This window comes from Sphaerulina musiva, assembly GCF_000320565.1.
Source record: "Sphaerulina musiva SO2202 unplaced genomic scaffold SEPMUscaffold_3, whole genome shotgun sequence".
Lineage (NCBI taxonomy): Eukaryota > Fungi > Ascomycota > Dothideomycetes > Mycosphaerellales > Mycosphaerellaceae > Sphaerulina > Sphaerulina musiva.
This window is the reverse complement of record NW_016017385.1, coordinates 2,133,131-2,145,520: the sequence shown is the minus strand read 5'-3', so window position 1 is coordinate 2,145,520 and position 12,390 is coordinate 2,133,131. Positions and strand designations below refer to the sequence as shown.

General features: G+C 52.0%; 7 protein-coding genes across 7 annotated transcripts; 4 read left to right on the top strand and 3 right to left on the bottom strand.

Annotated features, from left to right (window-relative positions):
• The first annotated feature begins 326 nt into the window (after window positions 1-326).
• SEPMUDRAFT_155364 (uncharacterized protein) lies at window positions 327-1,168 on the top strand. Its single transcript, XM_016907614.1, has 2 exons — window positions 327-687; window positions 747-1,168. The coding sequence occupies exons 1-2, from the start codon at window positions 332-334 to the stop codon at window positions 868-870; spliced, it is 480 nt and encodes a 159-aa protein (XP_016762824.1). The 5' UTR covers window positions 327-331; the 3' UTR covers window positions 871-1,168.
• Window positions 1,169-1,351: 183 nt separating this feature from the next.
• On the top strand, window positions 1,352-1,753 carry SEPMUDRAFT_41197 (uncharacterized protein; the record flags this gene model as incomplete). Its single annotated transcript, XM_016908818.1, has 2 exons — window positions 1,352-1,457; window positions 1,572-1,753. 2 exons carry the CDS (start codon window positions 1,352-1,354, stop codon window positions 1,751-1,753), a joined length of 288 nt encoding a protein of 95 aa, XP_016762823.1.
• A 489-nt stretch (window positions 1,754-2,242) lies between these two features.
• On the bottom strand, window positions 2,243-4,889 carry SEPMUDRAFT_148334 (uncharacterized protein). The gene has a single exon (XM_016904857.1). The coding sequence runs from the start codon at window positions 4,461-4,463 to the stop codon at window positions 2,313-2,315; it is 2,151 nt and encodes a 716-aa protein (XP_016762822.1). The 5' UTR covers window positions 4,464-4,889; the 3' UTR covers window positions 2,243-2,312.
• Window positions 4,890-5,443: 554 nt separating this feature from the next.
• Window positions 5,444-6,286, top strand: SEPMUDRAFT_27989 (uncharacterized protein; the record flags this gene model as incomplete). Its single annotated transcript, XM_016908437.1, has 1 exon — window positions 5,444-6,286. A coding segment is annotated over one exon (843 nt), but the record flags the coding sequence as incomplete, so codon positions are not given.
• An 804-nt stretch (window positions 6,287-7,090) lies between these two features.
• On the bottom strand, window positions 7,091-7,583 carry SEPMUDRAFT_115964 (uncharacterized protein; the record flags this gene model as incomplete). Its single annotated transcript, XM_016901209.1, has 3 exons — window positions 7,091-7,153; window positions 7,224-7,276; window positions 7,403-7,583. The coding sequence occupies 3 exons, from the start codon at window positions 7,581-7,583 to the stop codon at window positions 7,091-7,093; spliced, it is 297 nt and encodes a 98-aa protein (XP_016762820.1).
• Window positions 7,584-9,978: 2,395 nt separating this feature from the next.
• SEPMUDRAFT_148332 (multi protein-bridging factor 1) lies at window positions 9,979-11,215 on the top strand. Its single transcript, XM_016904856.1, has 2 exons — window positions 9,979-10,290; window positions 10,352-11,215. The coding sequence occupies exons 1-2, from the start codon at window positions 10,132-10,134 to the stop codon at window positions 10,670-10,672; spliced, it is 480 nt and encodes a 159-aa protein (XP_016762819.1). The 5' UTR covers window positions 9,979-10,131; the 3' UTR covers window positions 10,673-11,215.
• A 608-nt stretch (window positions 11,216-11,823) lies between these two features.
• On the bottom strand, window positions 11,824-12,381 carry SEPMUDRAFT_40938 (uncharacterized protein; the record flags this gene model as incomplete). The annotated part of the gene is made up of 1 exon (XM_016908806.1): window positions 11,824-12,381. One exon carries the CDS (start codon window positions 12,379-12,381, stop codon window positions 11,824-11,826), a length of 558 nt encoding a protein of 185 aa, XP_016762818.1.
• Between the last annotated feature and the right edge of the window lie 9 nt (window positions 12,382-12,390).

Sequence of the window (12,390 nt, the reverse complement as noted above, 5' to 3'; positions counted from 1 at the left end):
TTGCCAAGGCTTGCTGCGATATGACCACGAATCTGGACTGGAACGAGACTCGGAAACCCTCTTGACGGTACCCACAAGGCTTGCAGTTCAATGGACATATGTGCTAGGAGGTAGGAGTCAGGAGGTGATTGTAATTCGAAAAGGGAACGCAGTCTAAAGCCACTGGCCCTTGACCAAAATAGCATCAAAGGATTCAACGCCAAACAACCTTCTATCACGCGGCACTAGGACAAACACCTCCCCTTCCTTCTTCTTCCAACCCCCCAGAAAGTATTCCGGAATACAGAAGCACAACAGAAATCTCTCTCTCACACACACACAGGGCACCAGAATGTCGCTCAAACTCGTCGCTCTAGCCTCCCTGATCGAATACGTCTTCGTCAAGCCCTACCTCATCCCCAATCAAGACAACACAGACTTTATCGGCTACTGTCTCTGCATGGCATTTCTCGCCTTCTTTGGACAAATTTTCACAAACCGCCTCACAGCAGCTCAATGGGAGAAGACCAAATGGAGTGGAATCTACAGTGGCGTTCTGGGCTACGCTTGGCTTCTACTAGGGGTGAAGCACGAGAATAGGCAAATTCACCATCTTCTGGTCGCAAAGCTTGCGATTTTGGGAGGTGTGCTTGTGGGCGCTTATACTCAAAAGGGCAAGAAGGACAAGTACCATGGTGGAGGTAGACTGTGAGTATCTCCGCTTTCCCCAGTGCCGTAGATTTTGATGATACTAACAGGCTGTTCAGGCAAGCTGGAGGCGGAAGCGGTCCTCGAGTTCGAACCTCAAAAGACATCGACTCTGTCCGGTTTATTAAACCTGGTCAAAGTGGTTGCTGTGGGATGCAGAATGGGTTTCCTGTAGACAACTAGGAAGCCGACACCACCAGGCCGAGAAAAACAATTAGTGGCCGGCCTCTCCGTGGTATTGCGGACTCTCGTGACGAACAATTCAATCGATCTGTGCTGGGCATCGGTGGAAGCAGAGCTTATTAGCATGAATAAGGCTTAGTCCCAGACTGCATATCCAGAAAGGTTCAGGTGGTGATGTCCTCTGCCTGGACCGGAGGAACAGCAGCTGTAGCAAGCATCACAATTTGGCATGATAGTAGTAGCGGGTCTACAGTCAAGCTAGATGTACGTGTAGCTACCTCCTAGTACGTTGTATGCGTTGTCAAAAAAAGGGTTCGAAACAGCCAAACATTGCCGACTTCTCGGCGCCGAACTTCATCTGAAGCTTCGGAATACTTCCACTTTCCACCTCCACTCCCACAACAACAACCACCACCATTGCTTGCAACAACAACCATTCCCAGAGCTGATCCATTTGTCCACCACCACCACCACCACCACCATGCCTTCCTCCTCCACCGACCTCCCCCTCACCTCCGAACCCCCGCTCTCCGAAACCCTCAAACACCAACGTCAAGATTTCGACTGCACCTCCTGTCGCATAATGGGTATGTAACGTCCAACCCCATCCCATCTCGGCCTCCCCCCTCTCTCTCCTCAAACCTCACCCCAACAACCCTAAGGTAGGTAACCTCCCACCACTGACATGTTCTTTTTCACAGGCTCAACAGTCTTCGTCTCCCTCGGCGCATACACATACTACTCCGGAATGAAGCAACTCCGAGAACAATCGGGGACGATAATACGTTCGGGGTCGAGGTTTGGGGTGTTTCCGAGAAAAGTTGCCGTCGTGGGGACGAGTGTGGTTTGTGCGGGGTTGGGGATGTGGAGGTTGGTGAATTGAATTTTTGAATTTGGAATTTGAATTTGGATTGAAAGGATGGGGATGGGGATGAGAGAAAGAGAAAGAGAGGTTTTGGTTGGGGGGTGCTTGGATTGGAGGAGTGGGAGGATGATGAGAGAAGAGGAAGACAGAGGAAAGGAAAGAGGGACAGAGGAGGAAAGTTGCAGGCCAAAAAAAATTCTTCTTCTTCTGGTCTCTCCATCCAAGTTTCCTCTTGCTCGAGCGCGAACGTGCTGAGATGGAGGTCTACAAAGTGCCTTTTTGGGAGATGGCAGTGATGAAGAAAGAGCCTGAAAGTAGCTTTTGGTGAATGAAATAAGCATCTAACTGCCCAGTCAGGCAGCGTGTACGGAGAACAGGAGAGCTGGACATGACCATATATTCTGGTTGCAGAGGATGGCGAAGCAGAGCAGGCATCAGGACATCTGGTATCACGGGAATAGTGGACCTCGGAATGAAGAGAGAGAGAGAGGGTGAGGGTTTGTGAGGGAAAACAATTCGCTGCGTTGCATGATATGTCATGGTATCTATCAATCATCATCTATGCCGGGCAAAAGCATCACTTCATCGGACGTGGACCACCCACTCGATAGGTACCCGCAGGCGAGGTGATCTGCCTCTTTCCTCCAATATTGATCCCACTTCCAACACTGGAGCCTTTGTTCTGGGAATCTCCTCCCAGGTATCCATACTGGTGCACATCCCAGCTCTGTGCGGGTCCACTGCCCTGAGTAAGATCTCGAGGCGCGTTCTGAGACTCCTCTTGCGCAGCCTCCCACTCCTTCTGGCGTTCACGCTCTCGTTCCATCTCACGTTCCAGGAGTGACTTACTCGCCCATCCGCCAGCTTTGGTCTTTTGCTGCGAAGCCACACGAGAATCACGTAGCCTTTGCTGCTCGAGAGAGGTGTCTCCAGCCTCTTGTGCCGAGGATATGCGTGGTCCTGTGGTAGTCGGTGCGGCATTGGAGGAGAGAAATGCCTCCGTCCGATTCGGCTTGCGCTGTTCCGGCTCAAAGGGCTCGGGTTTTGGTTGGTTGGCGAGAGTGGGAAGTGGTCTACTAAAGGGTGATTTGTTAAAAGGCGATGGCTGACCTCTAAAGGGCAATGCCGGCGGGTTCGTGGCAGGTGCCTGAACACGTTCTGGCTCTTGCTCTGGCTCTGGCTCTGGCACCGGCTCTGGCTCATCAGGGGTGGGTTCTGGTAAAGGTCGGGCTGGTAGAGCAGGTTGCTCCTCTTTGGGCGGTGGCAGAGGTCGCGTGGCACCAAACTGGGCTGGTCTCGACGGAGCCCCATCATGACCAGTATGCAACTGCTTGCGCTGGAAGTTACGTTCATCGCCTGCCCAGCTGACATCGCTCTGCTGCGGACTTGCTGGTCGTGCTGTTTCTGCAGTGCTCGGTCGTGATCTATCGCCCGTTGCATCTCGTTTCAGTCGCTCTTCACGTTCTGCCTGGTATTGTCTTTCCCTCTCGCGAGCCTCTGCTAGCTGTTGCTCCAACTCCTTCACCCGTCGTTGCTCTGGGGTCTCTGCCACCTCTACTGGAGGAATATTGCCAGATGCTGTTCTCTCCTTGTGGTATTGTGCCAGCGTCTGGCCTCGCAGAATACCCGAGCTGGGCACACGAGGCTTCTCGGGCGGCTTTTTGATACTCATCTTCGATTGTAATACCGCGTCCTCTCGTTTCCGCACCTCTTCTTCTTCCTGCCACTCCCGCTCCTGCTGCTCCCATTCGCGTTTCTGTTGCTCGAGCCGTTGGCGCTCTTCCTCTCGATGTCTCTTCGTCTCTTCCTCCCACCTGCGTTCCTCTTCGATCCGAGCCCTCTCCTCGTCCTCCTGCACCTTTCGAGCTCTCCTCTCTCGCTCTTCCTGTGCCAATTGTCGCTGCCGCTCCTCGGCCTCTTCCTTTTCCCTGCGCGCTTTCTGCTTCTCGGCCAAGCTGGGCACTCCAGGAGCCTGACTAGTAATCTGGCGCCGGCTTCCGAAGCTGATGCCTTGATTGCCTTGTGACGCTCCTCCCATGAAGCCATACTGATGAATGTTCCATGCGGGGGCAGTACTCCCCTCGTCGCTCTTCTTACTCCAGCTACTAACAGGGCCTGTCGGTGATATTGTACCTCCGGCTGATTTCTGCGATCCAGCAGAGCCTCCCGTCAAAGCCGGGCTCATAGCGCGGTTGGAGGAAGGGTAGGGGCCAGTGGTTGTTTTCGTCGGGCTTACGGGTCGTCTGAAGCCATTTCCCGTGGTAGTAGGCGACATTGCGGCTGCTGCTCCCGTCTTCTTCGGACCTATCGTGGTGGGAAATCGCGTAGGGTTAATCTTATGGGCCTGCCTGCTCAAGGCTCCAATAGTTTGCAGCACTTGAGCGGGATCTTTGTGCTCGTACAAGTCGACAGTCAAGAAGCGATCGTGTGCCGGCATGTTCAGCGGCGGCAGCTCGCAAGCTCGCAGGAAGTGGCTGATGTTCTCCATCTGCACAAAGGGCATTGCGCTGGCCTTGTACTTGATGGCACCGGCATGGCCCTGCACGGCCAGATTGACCAGTTTGCACAGCGCAACGCCATCTTTGAGCGCGTCGAGCAGATCGCCTGCTGGTAGAGAATGTCCGAGGGTGGTCTCGATCCATTGTCGGGCTTCGTTGGCAGCCTGCGGGGTGTATCGCGACAGTCGCAGATTGCGCATGTCCTGGTCCAGCGATGTCACCGAAGCCATTGTCGTCGTCGTTCTTGTTGTTGTTGTCGTTGTTGCTGTTGGTGTCGATTTCCAGACAATAGGATACTCGTGTCTATGCTATGCTGTACGCATGACGGTTCTCAAGAGGAGGCGAATTGCAGTTGTTCCAAGTGCATCCGAGTCAGATGGATGTGACAAGGAAGTACGTGTACAGGTACATGTAGGTGCCTAATGTGTGTAGGTGGTCTAAGTTAGGGAGAAGGCCCAAGGCCGTCCAGCAGGTGCCCGACCATGACATGTATTAAGAGATGACGCAGCACCCGACAGCACCACCTACTACATGTACTGTACGGTACATTACCTCCTACATAACCCTGTCGCCGTCGTGGTCATCGTCGTCCCGCCCCGCCCCGCCTCGCTCTTCTCTCGCTCTGAGTCTGCTGGCCCCGCCGCTGTGCCTGTGGCCCTGTGCGTCTTTCAACGTGGCTCAGCCTCATACAACCAACCCGGGCAAAGTACATGTAGTGCGGGCTACGGAAGATACATGATACCGGCAACAAAGGAGTCTAGACAACCACAACAACAACAACACTATGCCGTTCGCGTTCGCATTATCATCACGTGTCTCGTCATGCCACCTGAGTTTTACATACCTGTAACCTGATATGTCATTATACCGCATTCACTACTACTAATGTCCCCCCGACTGTACTGTATCATGACTTCACCGCCTGCCAAGTGAGCGCAGAAGAGAAACAGCACAGAAGATTCCACCTGCGCCACTTGGGCCGCACCCTAGTTCGACTTCTCCCGTTAGTCCCTGCACGCAAAGTCCCAGTTCCAGTCTTGCCAGTCAGCGGACCACAAATCCACTCCAGTCGTTGGCCTGGCTCTGTTGTCACAGCTTGTTTCCCACTTCCAGTCTTCCTTCCACCCCCACCCAACACACACACACACACCACCACCCGCACTCTCGCACCTCTCGACCCGACACCTACGCACCGCCGGCCACACTCGCTATGGATTCGATGCAGAGACTCTCGACGTCTCTGCCGCGGAACCGCCGCGATGTGCCCAACGACCTGCTCACTGACTTCAAGGCGGCGGCAAGGTCGGTGACCGATCTGTATAGGATGGCCGTTACTTCGCAAAAGCAGGCACGGCATGCAGGCTACCAGGATGCCTTGGATGATTTGTTGCTCTTCTTGGATAAGGAGAACATGGGCCTCATGGACGGGGAGGGGTGGAGGGTGAGACAATGGGCCACTGAGCGCCTGGAGGGCGCTGGCATCGTCCCAGCACCTGCCACCACAGACGACGATGAGGAGGACAGATCGTCTGTAAAGGAGGAAGAGAAGGACGACACCAGGAGCTCGAGCCCAGAAATACAACGACGCCCAATTCCCCCCGGAGCTACGAGCGAAATTACTGTTGAAGACGATGCACCACTGCCGAGACGAGTCGTTTCAGAGCCACCACAAGAGACCACCACTACTGTCCACTCAGCAACACCGCACCATTCGCTTCCCCAGACAGACTTTACCTATCAGTCTACGCACGCATACCCATCTGGCAACCACGATAGAGACATGGAAATTGATGTCGGCAACAATCCTCTTGTACAGGCCTACACACCAACATCTGCACCATCAAGCACCGAAACCGTACGCCTAATACCACGTTCTTCACGCTCCAATCGTCGCTCCAACCACAACCGGCGAACGGGTAATGAGAATCGCGCTCCATTAAATTTCAATCTCGGATCTGCTTCTGGCACGAAACGAAAAATTCCTTTTCCAGACTTTTTTGACATCTCCGGCATCAACGACAATGGAGATAGAAGAGATGACGGTGGCCGAGGAGGTGCAGGGAAACGAAGGCATGTGTGAAGGTGTAGATATCATGATGGTGCATGCATTTTATCTTGTTGCAATTGAAGGACGAAATAGGATTTGATATTGTAGCGAGGGAGCGAGCGAGCAATACTGTTTTATGCATCTGTTGCTGGTAAACTTGTGGATGACAGGAGAGAATGAGAGGCGGCACCCTTTTGAGGATGATCAGATGCGATGAACGTCGAGGCATAGAGTGGAATGGAGTGCGGTGGAGTCTTTGACGTGTGTTATCATGAGATACCCCCCCTGGGATGTTATACGCAAAGACGGCGATACCCCAAGCAGAGTTCAATTCGACGACAAAGTATACTTAGTGGCATTGTAGATGCCGAGCCTTTACATGTAAGGGCAAGAAATCGATACATCAGCAAGATGACTACATAACTTTTCAGCTGCTGCAATCGAGATACAACATTCTTTCACTCACACCTCTTTCGAATTGAAAAAAAAAGACGTCTTGGCATTGCACAAGAATCAACAAAATGCCAAGATACCAATGTACCTAGGATATAAAGCAATCTCCTATCCCTCTTTCCCTTAACTCCTTCGATCTGTCGATCGATTAACCAACCAATAACATACTTAACAAGTCAACTCCCAATCCATTCAGCAAACAGATCTTTCATATCCCATCCCATTCTATGCCCCCTCGCCCATCACCCGTATGGAGGAAAATGAGGACATTCATCATCATCATCATCATCACCCGTACCAATCAATCAATCAACGACATGAATGCTGATAGGTAATGATTGCCAAACCACCCTTTCTTTACTCGGCGCACAAGATAACGCCACCATCATAGCATCCTCCCAAACCTGCATCCTCTGTGTACTATAATAGAAGTTAGTGAAAAAATTGCAGGGGAAAGAAAAGAATTGGAAAAAGAAAACCCTCAACTTACAAATTTCGAGTTTTCAAAGTTTCCACCTGCTTTTGAAGAGCAGCAGAAAGTCCCTAAAGGGTCATTCATTAGTATCAATTCATCAATTAATCTATCACACGCACAGACACAAACAAATGATTATGGGAAAGATTGTTAAACAGGAAAAAAAAGAAAAAGAAAAATGGGGGTATTCTCACATTTTCCCTTGGCTTCACAACCTCCGTTGCCAGTCCAGCCATAGTTGCAATACGTGACAGGCTTGGACCATCCGGTGATCAGACCTGCGCCTTTGACGGGTTGGGCATTGGGGGCCGCGAGGGAGGTGCTGGTGTGAAGGAGAAGGGTGGCGAGGGTGGTGGTGAAGATGGTGGACTTCATGATTGCAGGTGGTTGGTATTGATGTAATTCGTTCTTGAGAGATTTGATTTGGTGGGTCCTTCGGGAGTTGTCTGCTTGGAATGGGTGGTTGTGAATGAGATGTGGCTGTTTGTAGTCGTTCCTCTTGCTACTTATACATGTTCCTTCCCTACCTACTGTGGTGTCGCTATGCGATAGAGCGTCCGGGTATAAACAGACGAATGTTTCATTCGTTTACCTACTATTTCCCGTTCCTGTAGTCGCGGGATTGTAGTTGGTGTTTTCCTATCAAGGAGAAGTTTGGAGAGTCTCGGCATATTCGATTCGGCGAAGTCGTTTTAGAATAGGCGCTAAGCTGTTCAGACACCTCCACTTCACCTTTGTTACATATAAGCTAGTTCCTGACACTATGGTTCGCCGGACATGAGGATGAAAGATGATCAATGATGATCTGGGAGATCGACCCGGCGCTGGGAACTGATTTGTCCGCAGTGCATCAGCGTCCTCCTCTGGCCTGAGCTGGAGCCCAGCCAAGTCTGGGGGGTGGTTCACAACTTGTGTTCAGGGCCACTATACGCACTTTAGCATGCTCGCTAACCTGAAAGCATGGTATTTTGCAGCGGTGTATTCGCGAGGCTGTCCCGCCAATACAACCCAAGTCGAGTTATTGATATTGACAATTGTAGAGGCCGTCTGTTTCCCATGACTGCACTCTTGGCCGGCATATCTGCGGCGCCCACACGGTTCGAGCGGGCGGATGTAGCCTCCGACCCTTTGTACCTGTGAAGGTCATGTTTCCCTTCCGAGGAGTATCACTCGCTCCAGACTGACCCGATTTCTCTTCAGCCATATTATCTATACTGCGAGCAAGCGAAATTTGTACAAGCGGATTGCACTTCAGGCGTGGTGAGATCCTGTACAACTTCCAGGGTTGTAACAAATGTCGCCTCTTCCGCCCTTCGGACTCGTCCGCTGACGGAAGCAAGTATGCTGAGCACTTTCGCAAGTACTCGCCTCGCGAATTCGGACATCGAATCGTGTCGTTCTAACTAGCGAGGTTGTGGTTGTGGGCCCGCACGCCAGCATATTGGCGAAATCGCCTATTCCACAGATCACCCCGGGCTGAGCTACTAGTCTTGGTGCTTCAAAGATCCGGTTATCTTGAATGAAGAAAGCACGTGTCATCGTCTTCGCACCTCGAAGTGGGATGCTAGACTCCAGCAGCTTCTAACACTCATGCAACTCGTCCGTATAGGACATCCTATTGGCCATGGACCTGGAAGTTCTTCAAAATCAGCTAGTGCTCTCCAACTCCTACGCCTCGAGATGCTGTGGAGATAGTGATTATGGAGCAGTGAAGCTGCCCCTTGGCACCTGGAATTCCAATGATACCACGGCGCATTCGAATCCAGACCACATTCCCCTGCATTGCATTGCTACACTACAGTTGATGTCCGAGAGTCATCGACTCCCTTCTTCACACCGGCATAAGTGCAGCACATCTGAAGCTCTGGAACTCAGCCGGAAGTGTTAAGCATCGGAGAACACAAAAGCTGTCCACCCGTCGATGTTCAATATGACCTTAGCTGAATCCCGGCGCGCTTCAGTCTTCATGATACTGCTGATAGTATATAATGGAGACCTGCCACTCGTGCATATCCCAAGCAGTTGTTTGAGAGCATTATGTTTCAGCAGACGTCCTTCTGCCTCGATACCGACGCCACTGGATGATAATTCGCCCTCACCAGTCGCGAGGTCCACAAGAACCTTCGCCAGACTAGGCGTCGGCATAAGAAAGCTCTTCCATACCGTGTCAAGGATGCCACCGAGGCACAGGGGCAGCTGACCTGAAGGCTAGGACTTCTCGCAGCCAACTACATGTACTGCCCTCGAGAGTTGTTGGCAGCGGGTTTCGTGTTGCAAACATTGAGGTTCGCACTTTCGCTACCCAGCTTCAGGGCCGCCTTCTCGGCTTATCATTTGACGAGGCCAAGCATCATACCGCTTCCTTCTATATTCGCACCTTTTCCAGACGCGTAGACGGTATTCGTTTGCGATCCCAAACGTAACAGGGCATTTGCCGCCGACACTGGATAGTCGTAGGAGATGCGGCTCCTAATGCGTTGTGCCCAGACACATCCTGTCGCTCCTTTCAGTCATTCTAGGAGGCTGGTTGGACACTGCTCAAAGTCCTTGTGAATTATGAAATGTGCGTTGGGCTGCTGATTAGCAAGCTTGGCGGTTCGACGCGACAAGACCGAGCGTGAAGGGAAGTGATACATGTAGTGAAGTGAAGTGATGCATGCGGTGGCGACAAGTGGCAGCTGCGGTGATTAAGCACGTGCCTCCCATGGAATGACGCAGAACATCAGCGTTCGAAACCAACAGCGACGACTCACTTTCGGGCTCTCCACCAGCAAATACCACTACCTCTCTTAAATCTGCCTCTCACCCTCATATTCTCACCTCATACCACTCGACACCACCCCCGCGAACAACTTGCCCTTTCAACAACGTCCGTCCATTCGACAAACTCCCAACAGATCAAATCAGCCCCACCATCAGTACCATGTCGGACGACTGGGAGAGCACCACCAAGATTGGCAGCAAGGTCCGCGGACCCGGCACTGCTCAGCGCGAGGTTACCATCAAAGGCAAAAGCGCACTCAATGCAGCCCAGCGCAGCGGAGCTATCCTAGCCACCGAGAAGAAGTTCTCTACCGCAAACGTAAGCCTCACCATGCCCTCCCACTCGATCAAGCATATTCTAACGTCGCGCGCTCCACCAGGCCTCAGGGAACCCAGAGGGACAGCGACTGACCAAAGTCGACCGCGCCGATGGACCCGTCGCCACGAAGAAGGTTCCCGACGAAGTTGCCAAAGCTCTCCAACAAGCCCGCACACAGCTCAAGAACCAAAAAGGCACGACTATGACGCAGAAGGATCTCTCGAGTAAAGCCAACGTCGATGTCGCTGTTGTGGCTGCGTTGGAAAGGGTCGGAGCAGATTTCCCGCCTATGGATGCAGTGCTGAAGATCCAGAAGGCGGCAAATGTGAGGCTGACCGGGTCGAACATTGGACAGCCGATGTTGGGGCCGAAGAAGAAGTAGACTGGTCATGATGATCACAAAGGAAAAGCAGCAGAAAAAGACTCGAATAAAGTGGTGAAGGCGTGTTAGCATTTCTTCTTCGTGGAGGTGGAAGATATAAGACCTGTCGGTTGCATTCTCTCCTTCTGTCTGACTCGACATTAATGCGAGCAGATGGTCACGCGCGAAGAAGGGTGGCACATGGCACAATTGAATTAGCGAATAGCGGTCAGGCATGAGGATAACGAGACATGCCCAGACGGTCATGTATCATGAAGTACATTTCTACGACCTACTCCAGTCTCTTCGTTCCTGTTGGCTGATTGACCTGTGACGGTACGTTGCCACGTCGTACGGCAACATCTCTAGTACCAGGTAACTCTGGTAATTGGAAAGAGGCCCGCGGCATTCTCTTCTGCTTCCGAGATTTATACCTCTCTCAACACCTTTACGAATGCTCTCACTACGTGCCCTGAAATCCCACGGCGTGGTGACCAGCTCGCACACGGAGATCGTAAGCACTATATGCCGACGTGGGACTAGTCAGCGCGAGACACTTAGGCCACAACTGCAATGTTGAACAGTACCACCGTACCTATGTAATATATATATATATATATATGATCTCCTGTGTCTACTCCAGGCCAACGAACTCAGCCCATAGTACCATACTCGACTCTCCAAGTGGGGGGAGGGGAGGGGATCCACTATTTAATGGGTCGGTCGCATTGGCTGCTCAATCCAGTTCTACGCGTGTTTGTCGATGTGGATGCGCGTTCGGCAGAGGAGGGATGAAGGGAGAGTTTGTATCAATTCTGTACATTATATATTACCAGATACACTTCTTTTACATCATCTACTAAAATCCCTAGCTCCCTACTGTTATCGCTGTGCTCATTCGCTAGGGCTGAGAAGATGGACAAGTCGCGTTGGATCTTGGCTTCGGCCCTTAGCTACCACATGGCACCTATAGCCGTCCGGTAGACTTACTTCCGTAAGAGTGGATGCTGAGGTCGCAAAGACACCCCGATGCAACTGCTGAACTCATGCAGTAAAGAGTTGCTGCAACAAAATTCTTCCTGGACTTCGGTCAGACAAATGCAGGCCCATGTAAGCAGCCCTTATGCCGAGTTTTGGTCAGATCTATGGCTTTCTGTCTCTGCCTCGGAAAATCATGCCTGTCGTAACCGTGATGGAACCTCCCACTTTCGGAATCTGGTGAAGTCTCCTGACTTCATGGGCACTCTGGTACCATCCAACATGACAGTTTCGAGAATTCCATATTCGGCGCTGGACGGAACTATTTGGCTCGCAGCCCTGCCGATACCACGTTCGTGCCAACTTAGATCTTTCTTCCAAGCCTGTTCGAGCAGATCTGTAAGAGGATGCACAGGCTTGCACCTCCCCGCTTCTTCGAGATCGTCCTGGACTAGACGTTTCATTTCATGGACCCTTGCTTTTGACTCTGCAGACCCCTTTTCGAGTCCATGTTGGCAACCAAGCTCGAGAAGCCGGCGTTCGTCGTCACCCAACGTACCCGTAGTGTGAGGGGTCAGATCGCGGGATACACCTATTGCGAATTTGGCTGCCCAGGCTTTGAATACCAAAGACGGGTTAACTACGCCTGCGTTCATAGGCGAATACTTGTACAAGCTGCGGATCATTCGCTCTCGCATGTCGTAAGGAACCTGCCCAGCTACACAGGCGTAACGCCAGACCACTCTCAGCATGTTGTAGTA

Bases quoted from the DNA above. Each gene is read 5' to 3' on its own strand.
- SEPMUDRAFT_148334 (XM_016904857.1), bottom strand. From the start codon at position 4,463: ATGGCTTCGGTGACATCGCTGGACCAGGACATGCGCAATCTGCGACTG.
- SEPMUDRAFT_148332 (XM_016904856.1), top strand. From the start codon at position 10,132: ATGTCGGACGACTGGGAGAGCACCACCAAGATTGGCAGCAAGGTCCGC. The intron at 10,291-10,351 runs GTAAGCCTCACC...GCGCTCCACCAG, and splicing joins AGAAGTTCTCTACCGCAAAC to GCCTCAGGGAACCCAGAGGG.
- SEPMUDRAFT_155364 (XM_016907614.1), top strand. From the start codon at position 332: ATGTCGCTCAAACTCGTCGCTCTAGCCTCCCTGATCGAATACGTCTTC. The intron at 688-746 runs GTGAGTATCTCC...CAGGCTGTTCAG, and splicing joins TACCATGGTGGAGGTAGACT to GCAAGCTGGAGGCGGAAGCG.